Here is a 20169-nt window from a genome sequence, read left to right on the forward strand (position 1 = left end):
GTGGGCTGTACTTGCCCGGCGCAGCGTCAGCACTAATTACGGATGACTTTGACTGCTGTTTGCTGTTTATTTCTTGGAATTAGTTATAGAGTCAGATGAGAGAGGGGTTATTTACAACATAGTGCAAACAACATATAAATAGAAAATGATCTGTGAGCAAAATATTCTAGGGAAGGACAAAAGTAAGGTCACACAAGTCTCGTGGGAAGACTAAGATGCTCGATTCGATTTAACATACTTTATCTTCATATTATGTGATCCTTAAATTCATTTTAGTCAGCAGTGACCCTACTGCAGCATTACCCCAAATGGGAGATGAAATATCTCAATGGAATGCGCAATCTTCATACCAAGTATCATCTTCAGTCATGTGACAATCTCAAGATTGTCACATTCTTGCCATAGAGGGAGTACTGAGAAGGTTCACCAGACTGATTCCTGGGATGTCAGGACTTTCATATGAAGAAAGACTGGATAGACTCGGCTTGTACTCGCTAGAATTTAGAAGATTGAGGGGGGATCTTATAGAAACTTACAAAATTCTTAAGGGATTGGACAGTCTAGATGCAGGAAGATTGTTCCCGATGTTGGGGAAGTCCAGAACAAGGGGTCACAGTTTAAGGATAAGGGGGAAATCTTTTAGGACCGAGATGAGAAATACATTTTTCACACACAGAGTGGTGAATCTGGCATTCTCTGCCACAGAAGGTAGTTGAGGCCAGTTCATTGGCTATATTTAAAAGGGGGTTAGATGTGGCCCTTGTGGCTAAAGGGATCAGGGGGTATGGAGAGAAGGCAGGTACAGGATACCGAGTTGGATGATCAGCCATGATCATATTGAATGGCCTACTCCTGCACCTATTTTCTATGTTTCTATGATTTCAAGTATAAAGGTGCTCATTGTGTCATGGTTAGCATAACTTCATGTTTAGTGCTGGTGAGTGGTAAAATATTGATCATGTAGTGGTTAGGATCACCTGAGCTGCCCAAAGTATATTGTGACTTTATTACTAGAAGGGCTAGGAATGCAACAGAATCTCACCCGGAGACAATACATCACTGCACTTGTTGCTAGATAAGTACAAATGACAGGCAGTGTTTAATGGCAACTACTGAATCTGCTTGGAACGAGTCAAAATATTCACTATCTTCTTGCAGTCATTAGCACCGTAGCAATTGTCAAGTGTTTAAGCCAAAGTCTAAAGATGTTCAATTAAGTCAGTTAATGGGGACTAGAGTATCAAAGTCCTCATGAAAACAATAATTTCAATGTTTTCCACCAGTCCAGACCTATTAGATCCTCTTGAGTGCTTATTCCAAACATTCATTTAAGGAGGTAATGTTATCAGTATTGCATGGTGGAGGGAAAAACATGTAGTCCAGTATAAAAGATATAACGTGAGCATCTGGAGGAGAATGACAGGATCTAACAAAGTGAACAATATTCATACCACTGGGTAGTAAGCTGCGCACACAAAATATAAGGAGCTGTTCCTCCACTTTGTGTGTGGCCTCACTGTGACAGTGGATGAGGCCCAGGACAGAAAGGTCAATATGGGATCGGGGAGAGGAGTTAAAGTGTTTGCCGTTAAAGTATTTGAGTTAAAGTATGGAGGTGTTCAGCGAAATGATCGCCAAATCTGCACTTCACAACTGCACAGTGGTACAAACCAGCAGTATAAATAATAATTTATCTACTCTAACTTCAAGTAACCCTTGAAATTCCCTCTCTCTCCGTCCCTCCCCCACCCTAGTCATCCAACTAGTTTCACTGTCATCAAGCTTAATTTCACTGTTTCACTTGTTACATCGAGGGTCACTCAAAACGAGTATGACTGTCCCCTTTTGGGAGGATGCCTGTGCGTGACTTTGTTTAACGTGGGGAGACTGGCACACCGACAGCCACCACATGGTTCGTGACAGATCTGGGTCAGGATCCAGTGGCATGGAGTCCAAGACGACCGAGGAACCTTTTCTGCTGCAGCCTTCATCCTCCTTCCCAGTCGTTGTGACGCTGTTCCACCAGCGAGGTCTTGGTTGGATTGCTCTTTGTCAGGGACCTCCCCCTCGACCTTACCGCCATGGGTGGCCCTACCAGGAGCATAGCTCCAGGCGGCATCGCTCTCAGGACCACACAAGCTTATCCACCATGACAAGGTGACAATCCATGGAGAAGGCATGTTATCACCTTCTCCACAGCCAACAATGGACAACTACGGGCTCCACCTTTGTTCATCGTTACTGGTTTTGATTTGTTCTTTTGTATACCTTTCATAATTTGTTCTATGTACCTCTTCCTATCTCTAATTTCCCTCTTCCCTGACTGAAGAACGGCCTCGACCCAAAACGTCACCTATTCCTTTTCTCCAGAGATGCTGCCTGACCCGCTAAGTTTCGCCAGCATTTTGTGTCCATCTTCAGTGTAAACCAGCATCTGCAATTCCTTCCTACACATCTGTAGTTCCTTGTTTCTATACCCAAGCAATAGTTCATCTCATTCTCAATATTGCATATTTAAAGCAAACAAGGGACTCAGGAGGTGGTCAAATGTTTAGTCATTATACAAGATTAGTGAATTTAAGGCATAGAATGTGAACTTTGTTTTTTTTAGGAAATGTGGTGCACACAATCTTTGTATCAGGATGGAAAGGCAATTCATGGTGAGATTAAATGTAATTCACACCAAAAAGAGATTGAAGTAGGCAACTGAAGAAGTATTTCACAACCAGAGAGTTTGTTACATATAAAATGGGATTTACTCTTTACTATGACCATTCTATAAATAAGTGGTTAGGGAAGGATTATTTATGTTTGTGATCATCACTGTAGCACATTATGGAGCAATTGGTTATCTCCATGTAATCTATGCTCTGACAGAATTCAGTATTATTCCAGGTCAGTCTGAAGAAGGATCCCGACCTAAAACATGTCCTGGGCATGTTCTCCAAAGATGCTGCCTAACTCATTGCATTAACTCCAGCACTTTTGTCTTTTTTTTTTTTTAATTCCAGGTCAGTTTGCTCAGAACTACAAAAGGAAAAAAAATAATTACTTTTTAAGACGTCAGTTTTTCATTTTAATATGGATACGTAAAATTTGGAATGAGTATGCATTATTATACAACATCTGTAAACGTATTCTTGAAGAAACCACATTTATAGAGACTTCAGTCATGGATTAAATAAGTATTATAATCATTCTTTAATGAAAGGTAACTCCTGAAAAGAAAACCAAGAGGAAAAATATAAATTGAAAGAATTCATAAGGAACAGAATACTAGTTATGTCAAATATAACAGAGGAACTTACATAATGAATTGCACGGTCTTGGTATGGCTGTGTAACAGACGAGAAAGACACATCAACATATTGATTTTTTTTTAAATGATTGTCATTTGTGATAATTTATTTTGAGCTTCGTGTCAGCAAGAGCTGCTGAAAGACAGTCCCCAAGAACACTTGGTTTCAAACCATACTGGGAGCAGAGGGCTCGGAAAATAAAAACAAATGTGTAAATGCAAATATATATATTCTTTCTTCTCTTTCAGGAAGATTTGTTTATCATAGTGAGAATGTTAAATGAACAGAAAACAAGGAGCAGGTAAAACAGGAGTAGAAAATATTTAGAACTATAATTCATCAAAGAAGACTATACTTAAGATACATGGGGTGTTTGCTTATTTCCTCAGATCCATTTATGCCAAAAGCTCCCTTTATGGCAAATAATGCATAAACAACAATTACATTTGCAATATAACCTTCTATATGAAAATACATAGTCTACTCTGCATAGGTAATTGGTCTGTTGTCCATAATCTTTTGCCCCTTGAACACCAACTTTATATATTCATTTAATACTTTCATCTGTAGGCTTCAATCAGGCACAATAGTGTTTAACCTGGGTAGGATTGCTAAAATAAATTGTATACAGCAAAATTAAATTCCCTTTCCCCGAATAGACAAAGATCTTCTAATATCTAATAAGCTCCCCCCACTCTCGAGCAGAAAATGTGTAAATCTTATAGTTTTGCATAACTACAAAAGCAGATTCATTAAAAAAATTAAACTACATCTTAATTAAAAATTTAACATCTTTCCCCCTTTATACAGATTCAGTAGTACAGTAGACAAACCCACATCCACCGTGAATGTGTGTCTGCCACTCCGGAACAATACAAGATAAGGCCTCATTAATTATCATTGGCAAAAAATTTACATCATACAATTATACCCATCATTATAAAGATCATCACATCTGACATTTTCAAAAAAGGAGCATAATCATAATAAAAGTGAAAAGCCATTTCTAATTATTGGTCTTCCTGGTTACTTGCGGCAGCATCTGAAGCTTGACAAGTTGTACCAAATCGAGAATAAAATGTAGTTCATGTAGGCTGAACTGCTTTCTTCAGTTTGTCTACCTCCAGCTGTAAATAGAGAAAACAATATTATTATCTTTAGTGATGTAAAGAAATATAATTTAATAGCATTCTATTTAATTGGAAGAAATATCCAAATGGACATCCTTCACACATGCAGTAAATTAAGAATGTTGGTAGGATATTGCACAAGTTATTGGTTCAGCTGCAGTATTTGGTTCTGAGCACATTGCTTTAGGGAAGATAATACCGATGATGATGGACTTTAATCATGAGCAGTGGGCAGAAAAATGTGGGCACCATTCCTTCAAATAAAGGTGCCTTTATGGCTAGCTGCAGTTGAAACGTTGAAAATTGCACCAAAACCTGGCAACTCTTGCAAATTGACTCAGTGGGCTGTTTCTATACTTTCTGGATTTAACCTGGGATTATATTTATGCATGGCAATTTTTTTTACTCAACTGTATGCACTATACCTTGGTACACGTGATACTTGGAAGCAATACCTTGGAACACTGAATCCGGGTCTTGGCCCTCTTTTTAAACTGTCTTTCGCTGTGACACCTTCTTTCTCATGGACTTTCAAACCGTGAGAAAGACGGTGAGTCACAGTGAAAGAATGTGAGCTTAACATCTGTAGTTGGTAAATTACTGGAGAGTATTCTGAGGTATAGGATATACAGGCACATGGTAAATGGTAGGGAATTGAAGAATACAGTTGAACAGAGGGATCTGGGAATAACCGTGCATAGTTTCTTGAAGGTGGAATCTCATATAGATAGGGTGGTAAAGATAGCTTTTGGTATGCTAGCCTTTATAAATCAGAGCATTGAGTATAAAAGCTAGGATGTAATGTTAAAATTGTACAAGGCATTGGTGAGACCAAATCTGGAGTATGGTGTACAATTTTGGTCGCCCAATTATAGGAAGGATGTCAACAAAATAGAGAGAGTACAGAGGAGATTTACTAGAATGGTGCCTGGGTTTCAACAACTAAGTTACAGAGATAGGTTGAATAAGTTAGGTCTTTATTATCTGGAGCGCAGAAAGTTAAGGGGGGACTTGATAGAGGTCTTTAAAATGATGAGAGGGATAGACAGAGTTGATGTGGACAAGCTTTTCCCTTTGAGAAGATTCAAACAAGAGGACATGACTTGAGAATTAAGGGACAGAAGTTTAGGGGTAACATGAGGGGGAACTTCTTTACTCAGAGAGTGGTAGCGGTGTGGAATGAGCCCCCAGTGGAAGTGGTGGAGGCAGGTTCATTGGTATAATTTAAAAATAAATTGGATAGGCATATGGATGAGAAGGGAATGGAGGGTTATGGTATGAGTGCAGGCAGGTGGGACTAAGGGAAAAAAAGTTGTTCGGCACGGACTTGTAGGGCCGAGATGGCCTGTTTCCGTGCTGTAATTGTTACATGGTTATTTGGATGGGCAAGGGCTGATTAGGGACAGTCAGCATGGTTTTGTACGTGGGAGGTCATGTCGCACAAATCTGATTAATTTTTTTGAAGACGTGAGCAAAATGGTTGATGAGAGCGGAGCCGTAGATGTGTACATGGACTTTAGTAAGGCGTTCAACAAGGTGACGCTTCATAGGATGCTCTGAAAGGTTAGATCTCATGGGATCCAAGGAGAGATAGCTGAATGGATAACAAATTGATCTAGGAGTACAAGTGCATGGTTCCTTGAAGGTCGAGTCATAGGTAGATAAGGTAGTCAAAAAGGCTTTCGGCACTTTGGCCTTCATCAGACAGAGTATTGAGTATAGAAGTTGGTAGGTCGTTGCAGTTGTATAAGACGTTGGTGAAATCGCATTAAGAAGATTGTGTTCAGTTCAGGGCACCAAGTTATAGGAAGGATATTGTCAAGCTTGAAAGGGTTCAGAAAAGATTTACGAGGATGTTGCCAGGACTAGAGGGTGTGAGCTATAGGGAGAGGTTGTGTAGGCTGGGTCTCTATTCCATGGAGCGTAGGAGGATAAGGGGGATCTTAGAGAAGTATACAAAATCATGAGAGGACTAGATCGGGTAGATGCACAGAGTCTTTTACCCAGAGTAGGGGAATCAAGGAACAGAGGACATAGGTTCAAGGTGAAGGGGAAAAGATTTAATAGGAATCCGAGGGGTAAATTTTTCACACAGTGGGGTAGGTGCATGGAACAAGCTGTTAGAGGAGGTAGTTGAGGCTGGGACTATCCCATCATTTAAGAAACAGTTGGACATGTATATGCAAAGGACAGGTTTGGAGGGTTATGGACCAAGCGCAGGCAAGTGGGACGAGGGTAGCTGGGACATTGTTGGCTGGTGTGGGCGAGTTGAGCCGAACGGCCATTTTCCACACTGTATCATTCTATGACTCTGATTCTATGTGATAATAAAGAACCATTGTAACGTGATGATATCCAAAATTACGATGAATTTTCTGATGGCTAAAAATATCCACTAAGCAACGAATTAATAACTAGAGAGTATGAACAAAAATGTTCCAGAAAAAAAGTATAAAGTGGTCAGCATATTTTTCCTTCTGGAAGAATTGTTACAACACAGAAGGTAAGCAGAAGCAGAATCTAGAACTTTTAGATTGAAACTGGAGAAAGAAAATTCACATGTGTGAACAAGACTAAGCATTAGCTCTTTTAGAAACCTATAAAAGGCACAATGCTGTGAAAATGCCCATTTTGTACAATAAAATAATTCAACAGTAAAATGCAAAGCTTGTTCTGAAAACTTAATGTGAAAACTATGAATTAAATCGCATAAGTAGAACCATTAAAATCTGCTAATTTTCCTTTTTACCTGTAAAGAAATTCGGTGTTTCTTTTCTTCTTCAAATTCATGCCTTAGTTCAGTTAGTTCTTTCCTGTGGACAACACATAAATGTCCTGTTACTTTGGATAGTTCTTTCCCAGTATCAGATATAATTTTTAAGCAGGTTTGAGTGATCTTTAACCTCATTAAATCAAAATTTCCAACAAAAATTACAGCTCTTAAGATGAAGAGGGAAATCACAATCTAGAAAAAGCCTTCAAACATGAACTCATGGAATTGCCAGCCATAGGAACGAGGTAAAAAGATGTGATCTGAAACTGGTAGTATCAAAACTTTATTAGGGTACTACACTGGGTTTAGTATTGAATTTAAATACACTGTGTTCTCAATTTATTTTTGTACACCATTACAGTGCAGTGGTAGAAAGGTTGAGATGACTTGGAGATAACTGCATTTATGAAAATAAACACATCAAATCTCTCCTGCTTCTTTGGATGAAAAAGTAATGAAGGAAGTCTCCAATCTATTTTTCCCCAATTTCTCCTGTAGTATAGCTTCTTTGGATAATAAAAGTAGCCAGCCCCGAAGAACAAACTAAAAATGAAAAGCAGTGACAGGTAAACAGGAATGTGTTGAAGTCATGTGGAACCTTTTATATAGAAAGATAAGAGTCAAGTAAACTGCATATTAATTTACAATAAATTAAATGCAAAAAATAAGGCTATTTAAATAATTCACAATGTTTCCATAATTATTTGTCGATCTTAAAGTAATAAATGCATCCACTCAGATATTTTGCTAGTTTATGAAAGTGGAAACAATTCAAGCAGTTTTGCTAAACAAATTTCAGTGCAATCTTATGTCTGGTAAATTTATATTCCAAATTAGTACAGTTTTTTTTATTGATTCTCACATTAGTTTATTTTAATATCTACAGTCTTCAAATTCAATTGCACAAAACTATGATGGTCTTCTTGAAGTTAATCTCACTGCCAAATATTCAGTCAGGAAGTGATTACAATAGCAGCAAAAAAAAAAAAGATATATACCCTGTACTTAATTGCCTCCTTGTCCAACAGTAATTAAGGATTCCAAGAAATATTCTTGGTTGCCGACTAGATGTAGGGGTTCATGAAGGAGAAAAGATGGGACTAAAAATGGATAAATAAATAAACTACTAAAGTAATACAATAGCTGTAACAGACTACAAAGTGAAATTATAATTTGGTCTCATCAGAAATAACTATAATTAATACAAAAGATATTACTTGTGCTGGATCTTCAGTTTTTCTACCAATGTCATCAGGTCAGCTATTTGTGCTTTAATGTCTTCTATGGTGGTCTTGTTCCTATAATCTACCTCAGTTACATCCTTCACCTCAATGGCATTCATTATTCCAGTATTTTGTTTGAACGATGGCTGAAACACAGTGGAAGAACAGGTCATAATATTGATAAGCCATTTTAAACATATTCAAAGATTTCAGAATCTATTGCACATGTTTATTTGGCCAACACCATACCTTTTTAATTATTTCAGAAGGCTTTGGTTTGGCAGTTACTTCTTCTTCCTCTTCTTTGATTTTAGAAATGTTATCTAAAGGACTCTCAAATGAAGCCTAAAAAAAATAAAATGTTAATAGAATCTGATTAAATTACTATTATTTATTATTTGACAGATTGCCCTGCTTCTCCATTTATACAAAGCCTTCTTTCAGTTATGCTCATGAACTACAAAAACCTACTAAAACAAATTAAAACCCCTTCATCAAATACCTTTAAAAATGCAATCCCAATGATAGGTCTATCCATTATATGAAACTAGTCACAGTTTCCCTTTGGTGACTGAAATGGTCAAACGAAGCAATTCAAGTAGCAGATGAAATAGAGCAGGCACGTGCCGTCAGGGTTGGCAAGGTAGGCACTGCCTACCCTGACTAAAATTATGACATGGTAATCATTAAATATAAATAGTAAAGGCATGGGAGAATTATGCCTATCTAAGAGATCGATCTCTTAGGTAGGCATAATTCTCCGTGCCTTTCAACCGCAGCAGTTGTATCCCTTGAAGGTCTGTGCAGCCCACATGCCGTTCTTGGTGCTTTATGTTTTTAAATACTGTATTTCCCGGGGTGGGGGGGGGAGAGCTCCTTTCACAGTGTTTGGGGAGTCTGGCATGGGGTAAATTTGCGGGGAAGGCAGGAGCGTTGTGAAGGAGGGGATCAGGGCCAGTAACCCACTTGCGACGCTCCGGGCACGGAGGAGTGAAGTAGCTTGGGTGGCTGCGAGTGGTCGCCAGGACTGGACAGCCCATTCTGCCGGTCCCCGCACACCTCTGGCAGTGCTCTCCATCTGAAAGCCTCTCTCCTGCCGTTCGCCAACCTCACTCAGGCCAGCGAGCGGCAGGTGAGAGGTGTTCAGACGGAGAGCACTGCCAGAGGTGAGCGGGCCGGCAGAAGGCGCTGAAGTGGCAGCCGGTTCTGCTGTCGGGTCCCGGCGGCCACTCGCAGTCACCCGAGCTGCTTCCTTTCCCAGAAGCGGCGGCCAGTTCTGCTGTCCGTGCCCGGAGCGTTGCGGCAGCGGTGAGTGAGTCTGATATGATCTCAGACCCTCTCCTTATCAACATCCTGCCCTCCCCGCATCTTTAACCCCTGGCACAGACTCTCCACATGCTGTGAAAGGAACTCTCCCTCCAATTGAATTAGTATTGTCATTCAATAAGATGACAACTGATTCAACGTCCCGATGTGCTCCTGTTTTTCCCACCATCTCTCCACCTGCCTTCATCCTTCATCCCCCACCCATTCAGTAATTAAAAAATGAAGGAGATTTAGAAGCCTTGGGCAAATTGAATTGTTACTTATTTTTATTTTTAATTTTTAATGAGAGAACAATCTGCGCATGCGCGGTTTATGATTTTTTTTTTTTAATCCGCCTGCCTACCCTGAGTAATTACTCACAGCACGTGCCTGAAATAGAGATAGGTGTTAAGTATGGCTTTGTCTGTTTAACCTGCATCAAAATAAAGACAATTAGCCTTAACCGTTTAGTCTAGCTCGTGATCTGGGTATATAACGTAATACCAATTGAAAAGTAATCAATGTCCCAAGGCATAGGTCTTGTATGTCTCAATAGAAAACCATCATGATTATTTCTTGAAAAGGATACAGTACAATCATTCCCATGAGGGCATTTTGTTATTAATAATGGGGTCTTAGAAGAATAACACCATGGCTCTATCAGACTAAAGGGTCCCGACCAGAAATGTCACCTATTATTTTCCTTCTTTGGTATAAATCAGCATTTGTAGTTCTTCCGTTTCTAAATCTTAAACTGTTTATTGGTTCAGATAAAAACAAAGGCAGTGTAAACGATAAAAGAGATCTCCTTTTCCAACTCTTGTAAACAAACTTCTTAATAAGGGTCCCGACCCAAAATAGCCTCTGTCCAATTGGGCCAGATATGTTGCCTGATTTGCTCAGTTCCTCCAACACTTGGTTTTGCTTAATTTAGTCATCCCTGCCATTTTATTCTTCAACCCATAGTCAATGGTGCCACCTATCTGTACTTCTCTGCAGACCTTTGCTAACTGTGCCACGGATTTCCTGCTCTCCCTCATTTACTACCCCAGTCCCAATTTGCAAATCCTATACCCAAAGTTCGTCCCTGCAAACCTTAGCCCTCAAATTCCCCCTTTCCTTCTGTTTCCTCCTTACACGACCTTTCACTGCGGGGACAAGTCAGAGCTTTTTTCTCCAGATTTGTGCCATGTTTTCCTGATACTGCTGACTTGCTCTAATGCCCCTGTCCCACTTAGGAATCCTGAACGGAAACCTCTGGAGACTTTGCGCCCCACCCAAGGTTTCCGTGCGGTTCCCGGAGGTTGCAGGTGGTTGCCGGAGGTTGCAGGTAGTGGAAGCAAGTAGGGAGACTGACAAAAACCTCCGGGAACTGCATGGAAACCTTGGGAGGGGCGCAAATTCTCCAGAAGTTTCCGTTCAGGTGTCCTAAGTGGGACAGGGGCATTACATGTTTAAGATTACAGCCCTCAAATGCATCGGAAAATATGGCATTTATTGCAGAGTGGATATTGAGTATTTGACAGAGGCCACCACACAGCCAAACTTCATTATTTCTTAGATACGACACAAAAGTGGGAATAACTCAGCATCTCTGGAGAAAAGGGAACAGGTGACGTTTCAGGTCAAGAGCCTTCTAGTTTAAAACTTCACAGTGACAGCTAGTGAGTGACAATGAACAAGAATTGATGGCTCCTTTCCTTTGCCTTGTACCAAAGGTACTTATTTCATCCCATTACTAACTTAACTTGGTGCAGGCTAGGACAGGAATTTGGGGCTGTCCTGCTAATATGGCTTGACATCTAGCGAGACAGCATTTTCAGCCCAGAGGCTACAAGGATTCATAATGGTTTTTTTTGTATGTTTAAAAAAAAAGTTAAATACCAATCCTCCAAGTCAACACTGATCAAAAGGAACTCACGGGATGACCGACAATAAAAACACTGGGTGGCCTTCGTCCTGGCATTCTCGGCCTGCTGGCTGTTGGATGAGTAAGTTTCTCACTGTAGGTCTCTACGGTGTCAAAGCTGATGAGATCTGAAATAGAAACAACACGTTATATTATCCAGTTATAAAATACAACAAAACCTTACAAATGGGACTAGCTATGTCAATTTCTAAAAGTTTGGTAACAAACCACGAATCAAATATTTACTAACCAAACTGTAAAATGGGCTGTCAATAGTTTAGTAACGTTACATAACGCAGTGAAGTGGCAGAACTTGAACTACTAGTAAACACCAATATCAAAACCACAACTACCAACTATATTTTTAGAATCAGATTAGTTTGTCAAATACATCCATGAAAATTGCATCAAGCATTACTTTATAGATTAATCTAGTTTTAATTCACATCTGCTTTCTAATGATCATTTGGTTAACATTATAATGTGGTCCAGTGTTAGAAAGCATGCACATTAACTTTTCATTCCTGCTCCCAAATCTACAATGGACTTTATTCAGGGCCTTACCAATGTCAGGAGCTTTGTCAGGTATTTCTGTTGACTTTGGTCGAATAATCGATGATACTAGGTCCGATTTTGGTCTAAGCACTGTTGAATCAAGATCTGGCTTTGGTCGATTGCAGGGCACCTCTCCATTTGTTCTATTAAAAGAAACAGAACTTGTTAAATGATTGATCATATATTTGAAGACAATCACTCAAGATTATACAATCTATAATTTCAATTGTCAGTAATTTTTGCATGATAGTTATTAGAGAGGTTCCAAAATTATTACATTGCTCCTGCTGATGTGTGACTGATCCGAAATCGTGTCTAACAATCACTTGCGATGTCATTTTTAGACTTGTCTCTAATCTCCAAAATGGACTAAAATAACAGAGCATATGCATTCCCTGTTTACAGTCTTAATTGTGCACACTAAATTAATAAAGAACAGATTAACATGTCACTCAAGTGAATCCCAGCAAAATCTCCAGAAACATCCACTTCTCTTACTCTCACTTAGAATCGAAGGACCTTTATTGCTTGCTTGCCTGCTACTGCAATTGACTAGAGATACGTGTTAATCCAATTTGGTGCACCAATTAATTAGACTGGCATTAGAGAGGATAACATTACTGGAGAGGACCATGACAAGTAAATAAGGGGGCTGAACAATTTGTAGCATAGATAACATTATATAATTATTCAACCTAAATTTCTAATATTGCCTGCAGTGAAGAAAAAAGGCTGGTCCTCCCTATTATGAATGTAACACAGTTAGCATTATTTTCATCAACAGCACAATCTGAACATTATACCAATCAGATATAATTATCAAATACCACTGGACTATACATCTGGATGAATCATATTTTCAGGATCTACAGGGGCATGTTTATAACTATCAGTGGACATGTTTAGCTACACTGTTGTGATTCCAATAAAGTACAGGTGCACAACTTTTTATCCGAAAGCCTTGGGACCAGACACTTCTTGGATTTCGGGATTTTTCGGTTTTCCGAACGGAAGGTTTTTAGCGTAGATTTTAACATGTGGCTCAGTGGTAGAGTGCTCGGCTCGTGGCCGCAAGGTCGCGAGTTTGCGCCTCGATCCCGGCAGTTACCCGGTCAGGGCCAGCCTTTAGCCGATAGGACCTATTTCTCCCAATTGGGCCCCGCGCCTAAGGGGGCCCCGCGCTAGAGTAATCAAATCAATTGGAGCAAAGATCTTATAGCGCGCAAGATGGTCCATTCCTGCGAAATACAATGAACTGACGTGAAGTCCGCACCGGATCGTAACCTCCGTCATTTCAGTAACCGGAGGCGGCGCGGCTTGGCCAGCAGCGGCCTCTGCAGCCTGTCGCAGCGTTGCTGGGTAGGAATGTTGGGGTGTGTGTGTGGGGGTGTTGTTAAATGTTTGCTCTGGAGTGTGTGCTCTGGAGACCGGCCTTTTTTATCGAGGACTTCGGGGACTTTGGTTACCGTTGCCGTCGCGGAACTGGCGAGACCGGATGGAGCTTGTACTTTTTGCTGCGGCTGCCATACTGCTGAGTCGGAGGCTGCTATTGCGGACGGCTCGGACGACCCCGCGCGGCTCCCTGGACAGACGCGCTTTCGGGCTGCTGCAACGGCGAAAAAGGCCCGTGTTGGAGTCGAAATCAGCTGGAGCGGGGCTAACACCATCTGCCCGCGCGATGGAACGGCTGCGGGACTTTGCGAGTGCACACCGGGGGCTCCAAATAGGTGTGCGATATGGCCGCGGGACAATCGCCATCGCCAGCCGGGGGCTTTGACTTTGACTGTGACATCGGGGGGGGGGGGAGAGTGCAGTGGAGAGATACGTTTTTTTGGCCTTCCATCACAATTATGTGATGGCCATGAGGGGATGATGGCTGCAGAAACGCATTTCGTTTGGACCCCCAGGGGTCCAAAGATTGCGACCCCGACCCGACTTCAGTTAAGCGTTGCGGGGGGAACAGTTTAGACGGTTTTTTATCACTTCCTTTTTAAAACATGCCTTGTACTTTTTAAACGGCACATACAGTTGATTAGACACAAAAGTCTGGAGTAAATGGATAGACATTTCTGATGGAATACGAGGAAATAGGTGATATTTCGGGTCAACTTTTTCAATTGCCATGAGGGTAGAAGCGCCGGCACCAATAGCGAGCGAAAGCAAGACGAACGGATGTTCATAAGCGGCGTTGGTAAAATTTCGGGTCGAGACCCTTTCTTCGGCTGATAGTCAAGGGAAAGGGAAAAGGGAGATATCGGTATATCTTCCATTCACTTGTCCTTAGTACCGTCCATAGCTCTTGCTCCTCTTTCCCCCGAGTCAGTCAGAAGAGGGGTCTCGACCCGAAATGTCACCTACAAAGATCTTTGGTCACCTATTCCGACCTATGATCGTTGCTTTTGTCTGTCTGTCCGCACGTTCGCTCGCTCTTAGTGCTGGCGTTTCTCCCCTCAGACTCCGCCAAACAAACACTCACACACACACACACACACACACAGCATGTCCGGCAGATCGCTGCGGGCCGAGAGAGAGTAGAGAGGTAGAGGGGGAAGAAAGGGGTAGATGGGGAGGAGGGTGTGAGGGGGAATGGAGAAGGGGGAGGTGCCCTCACGCTCCCGGGGCAGCTCTCCCGTCCCTCTAGTCGCCGTGCTTCACGCACACAGCCCCGGCTCCCGCCCTCCCCCCTCTCTCCAGGAAGACGCGGTGAACAATACACGGAGGGCCGGGCCGGGGGTTGCAGCAACGTTTACAAACATTGGCCTCAGTTCACGCCCGGACCCAGGCATCCGTTCCCGCCGCTGGACCTCTCCTTCCCTCCCTCCCTTCCCTTCTCCCCGCAGACTCCGCCAAACAAACACACACCCACTCCGGCAGATCCTTCCTCTCTCTTTTCTCTTCTTCCCTCCCTTCGCCGAAACCCTTCCTCAGACTGATAGGGCAGTCTGGGGAAGGGTTTCGGCCCGAAGCGTTACCTATTTCCTCCGCTCCATAGATGCTGCTGCACCCGTGGAGTTTCTCTAGCATTTTTGTGAATCCCTAGACCTAGTTCAGTGAGCATTCACCGAGGGTCATCCGGAGAGGTGACCGCGGAACCTCTCCGGGCGACCATCGGTGGAAGCTCACTGTACTAGGTCTAGGGATTCCTACTCTCCTGGGCAATATACCCTCCCTTTTTTCCAGGACCGAAAATGTCCGATTTTTGGAGCTTTTCGGTTTCCGGAATTTCGGATAAAAGGTTGTGCACCTGTATTTACAAAGCAATTTCAGACAGATGGCCTTTCCAGGCTATTAACACAATTCAAATTGGTCAATTCTGATTAAAAGTCATCAATCTAATGCTAACTTAGTTTTCTCTAACTATGGATCTACTTTACTTGCTAGGCATTTCCAGCTTTTTTTTAATTTTTAGATTTAACAAGCTTTCATTACTACCTCATCATAACATTATTTGGTTTCTCTAGGACACTAGCCCATTTGAAATATACTCCTTTGTATTCTCCAACCTCTCTGCCTTCATCAAAACATAATACATGCATGATTTTAAACTTGAATTTAAACTTGAGGTTTTAAATCAATAATGTCTCTTCTGTGTTTACCAAGGGGAAGGCCATGGAAACTAAGGAATGGGAGAAATGAAAAGTGAATGATGTCTTGGTACATATCCACAATACAAAACAAAGAATTGCTGATGGTCTGAAAGCAAATTAATGTGAATAAATCCCTATTGCATCACTACATATACCTTAGGATACTGTGGGAAGCTAGGGAACAAATTACAGGGGCCTTGGCAGAGATATCTGCATCATCTTTTGCCATGAATCAGATATCATAAGACTTGACGGTGTCTAATGTTATATCTTTATTTTAAAAGGGTGGAAAGATAAGCTTAGAAGCTACAATCCGGTGAGCCTGACATCAGTGGTGGGGAATTCTAGAGGAGATTCTGGGGGAAGACTATCTACCAGTATTGGAAAGGGAAGGACTGATTAGGAATAGTCAGCAGAGGTGTATGTGTGGAAAATCTCTCAAATCTGAAAAGAGTGTTTTTGAATTAGGTGAGGAAATGGATTGATGAGGGCAGGCAATGGACAATATCTACTTTGGCAAGGCCTATTACAGTTTCCTGCATGGTAGGCTGGTCAGCAAGATCAAGTCAAGTCAAGTCATTTGTCACATACACATACGAGATGTGTATGTGATCAGATCACATGGGATTCAGAGTGAGCCAGCCAACTGGATTAAAAATTGGATTGGTCAGAGTCTGAGAGAGGTTGTTTTCAGGTTAGAAGCCGTGCTGGTTCCACCGTTGTTTGCGATCTATAGTAACATGTTGGATGACATTGTGGTTAACAAGTACAAGGAACAACAAGGAACAAGGAACAAGAGATGTTGGTTTACAAAAAGAAAATGCTGGAGGAACTCTGCCAGTCAGGCAACACCCCTGGAGGATATAGATAGGTGACGTGTCGGGTCGGGACCCTTCTTCAGACTAATCATACATGGACAGGCAATGTTTCGGGTTGGGATCCTTCTTCAGACTGATCAGTTAATCTGGTTAGTCAATTTGGGTGTAACACCAAAGATGGTCACGTAGATGACTGTGAAGAGGTTTATCTAACATTACAAAGGGATCTAGATTAACTGGGGAAGTGGACCTAAAGGGCCTGTCCCAATTGGCTGTCATTCGCGCGCCATTTACACGACCTGCTAGCGTGTGGGTAGCGTGTGACGGTTGCACGGAGTGGTGTGGAGGAGTGTGGAGTGGCGTGGAGGAGTGTGGACTTCGTCCTGCACGAAATCTTCGCGCGCCACCGGCCTGTCGCGTAACTGACGGCTAAAGTGGGACAGGCCCAAGACCCTGGCGCGGCGCAACGTCTCACCCCCAACAGCAGCAGAAGCAGGCAAACGATCGCCGAGCTCAGCCTGAGGCTCACGGCCGTTGCGGATCCGGATCTGCCCCCATAACTACTCCCAGAGCGGGGCCAAGACGATTGGAGAAAGACAATAATGCAGGAGTAACTCAGCAGGACCGGCAGCATCTCTGGAGAGAAGCAATGGATGACGTTTCGGGTCGAGACCCTTCTTCAGGCTGAAGAAGTCTCGACCCGAAACATCATCCATTCCTTCTCTCCAGTGATGCTGCTGGTCCCGCTGAGTTACTCCTGCATTTTGTGTATATCTTCAAATTACGTCACACGCTCCAGACGTCATTTGAAGATAAATGCACCGAATGCAGCCAAATGGGACCAGCTCAGTGAGACAACTTGGCTGGCATGGACGACTTGGGCCTAAAGGCCCTTTCCATGCTGTATGACTATTAACTTTAATCAGAATTAGGAAATTAATTTCCAATCATTGATTCTATTATACACTCCACATATGCCACGTAACCTGCCATATTCAGCAATCATTTTTCATTTAAGCTTTTCAGTACCTAGTTTTATTTTGATTTCCAGTATTTAGGAAGCTCTGGTACATTGGCATGATCAAATATTGACATGTAATCTTGGCATCTTGGTATGTTTTCACATTCAACCACATGACAACATCGTCATCAAAGGATCCATTCTCTAATCATATATCATATACTTATTAAAACTGTATGTGCGTGTGTGTGAGTGCGTGTGTCAGTGGCTGGGGAGGCACTGGCTAGTATCAATGGCCCTGCCCTCCCTGTATTGATCACTGTGTCTCCCCGGGGAGAGAGAGGGGTGGAGCCGGGCTGTGTGCGTGAAGCACGGCGACTGGAGGGGCGGGAACATTGCCCCGCAGGGCCCGCCTTAGGAGGTGCGGGGCCCTCTCCCCTCTTCCTCCCCCTCCCCCCCACCTTCCCCCCCTCCTTATCCCTCCCCCTCCCGCTGCCCTTCTCTCTCACCCTCCCCCTCTGCCCTCCTCCAGCCCCCCCCACCCCTCCACATACCTCCCCCCCCCTTTGCCCCCCTCTCCACCCACTTCCCCTCCACTCTCTCTCCCCCCTCCTCTCTCTCCCCTCGCCCCCACTCCCCTCTCTCCCCCCCCTCCTCTCTGCCCTCCACCTTACCCCTTCACTTCCATGTCCCTCCTCCTCCCTCCCCCTCTCTTCCTCAATCACCCTACATCCCCCCCCTCCCCACTCTCACCCCTCCCCGTGTGTGTGTGTGTGTGTGTGTGTGTGTGTGTGTGTGTGTGTGTGTGTGTGTGTGTGTGTGTGTGTGTGTGTGTGTGTGTGTGTGTGTGTGTGTGTGTGTGTGTGTGTGATGCCACGTCGCCACCTCCCCCCACAACCGCGCGCCCCCCCTTGGTCTAGTATTCTTTTAAAACTCTTAAACCCGAGCTGTAATTAACAATCATTTGCAATCTGTAATTTCAACTGTGCTATGTAATGCTGGAGATAAAAAGGGTATATACGTAGATACTGTCTAATATTATTATAAGAGAAGCCAATTAACAAACTAATCCAACAATGTATAGTCCTTTGAAAATCAACAAGTAAATCAACAAGTAAATTAGGCCTGAGACCCTATACTGTGGCACTTAAACAGATAGAAACATAATATGGGATTTGCATTCCCTTCATGATGTCTGCACAAAATAGCTCACAGATTGATTTTTATGTATGAACCACTGTGAGCAGAGAGTGCATTTTAGTTTGCCAGTGGCATGTTTAAAAAGACTGCCTTTTTAACCAATCAATTTCTGAACAGGCAAATTGAACGGCAAATCAATGCATTGTAGCGTGACACACATCTACAAAACAAATGGGGAAGGAGAGGGAAAGAGGTCAGACACGAACAGATCCCAAGTGTAAATGGTTTATTTTACCTTTCTTAATAAGATATTTTAACGGCATATTTCATTGGAGTTCGAATTAACTACATTAAGGGAAGATAGTATTTCGGATGTGGATTGTGAAAGATTGCATAGAAACATAGAAACATAGAAATTAGGTGCAGGAGTAGGCCATTCGACCCTTCGAGCCTGCACCGCCATTCAATATGATCATGGCTGATCATCCAACTCAGTATCCCGTACCTGCCTTCTCTCCATACCCCCTGATCCCCTTAGCCACAAGGGCCACATCTAACTCCCTCTTAAATATAGCCAATGAACTGGCCTCAACTACCATTGCAGGATGATAAAAGCCAGAATTATTACACAAAGCTGACAATCGCAATTCAATGTGAAGCAGCAAATGTTGCCAATAACAGAATGAAAATATCCATAAAAAGGACAAGGCTTTAAATGGAGCAGATTTACCTTGCTGCACAGATGCAAACTACTTAAAAGCACGCTACGAAATAACCAACACCACCGACAGGACGAGCAATATTCTTGTCATTTTATGTACAGGGAAACAATAGCTATGGAGCCAGTGTTGAATTTGTTCAGACCCATTGGAATAGAAAGACCCATTAGTAAGATTGTCGCAATCTATCAGGAACAAATTGTATAATTGATCGAGAGACAGGTTATTCCTTCACTTTACTGAAGCAGAGGAAGTGAAGACAAACCAAATAAAGTGCAGGTTGTGGGTGTGCAGATGGTAATGTGAGAGCGGATATTTTAAAAAAAAAAGTGATGTCAGAAAAGAGATAATTTCATTAAAGGAGGATAGAATCTCACTGCAATAGAATGGGAATAACAAACAATAGTTTTTCTGCACCCCAGCTCTTTCCTTGTGGCCCTTGCACTGTTTCCGTTTTCACGGTTTTGTCATTACTGAATATGCTTCCATCACTGACAGATTGTACATTCCAGAGAGTGCTGAACACAGCCCACTGCCCTAGCCTCCAGCTGCAGGCACTCAGAATTGTGTACACAGAGTTAAGAACACTCGTTTTCTGCACCTTTGAAGCAGTTACTGAGGTCTTAGCAGTGACAGACTATGAGACATGATGACATAGTGTCGTGGTCCTGCAAATGAATATTCTACCAGACTTTGATTGCAAACAACAATGAACTTTGTTCCTCTCCTGCAGAAAGGCCCAGTCATGGT

General features: G+C 42.5%; 1 protein-coding gene across 1 annotated transcript in view; it reads right to left on the bottom strand.

Moving 5' to 3' along the window:
• Positions 1 to 3052: 3052 nt before the first annotated feature.
• cd2ap (CD2-associated protein) overlaps positions 3053 to 20169 on the bottom strand; it is a 163847-nt gene continuing 146730 nt past the window's right edge. Inside the window, 6 exon segments of the mRNA XM_055635595.1 lie at positions 3053 to 4426; positions 7179 to 7242; positions 8420 to 8571; positions 8675 to 8770; positions 11652 to 11767; positions 12204 to 12337. Coding sequence (XP_055491570.1) covers positions 4385 to 4426; positions 7179 to 7242; positions 8420 to 8571; positions 8675 to 8770; positions 11652 to 11767; positions 12204 to 12337 — 604 coding nt within the window. The 3' untranslated portion in view covers positions 3053 to 4384.

Source organism: Leucoraja erinacea, chromosome 5 (assembly GCF_028641065.1).
Source record: "Leucoraja erinacea ecotype New England chromosome 5, Leri_hhj_1, whole genome shotgun sequence".
Classification (NCBI taxonomy): Eukaryota; Metazoa; Chordata; class Chondrichthyes; order Rajiformes; family Rajidae; genus Leucoraja; species Leucoraja erinaceus.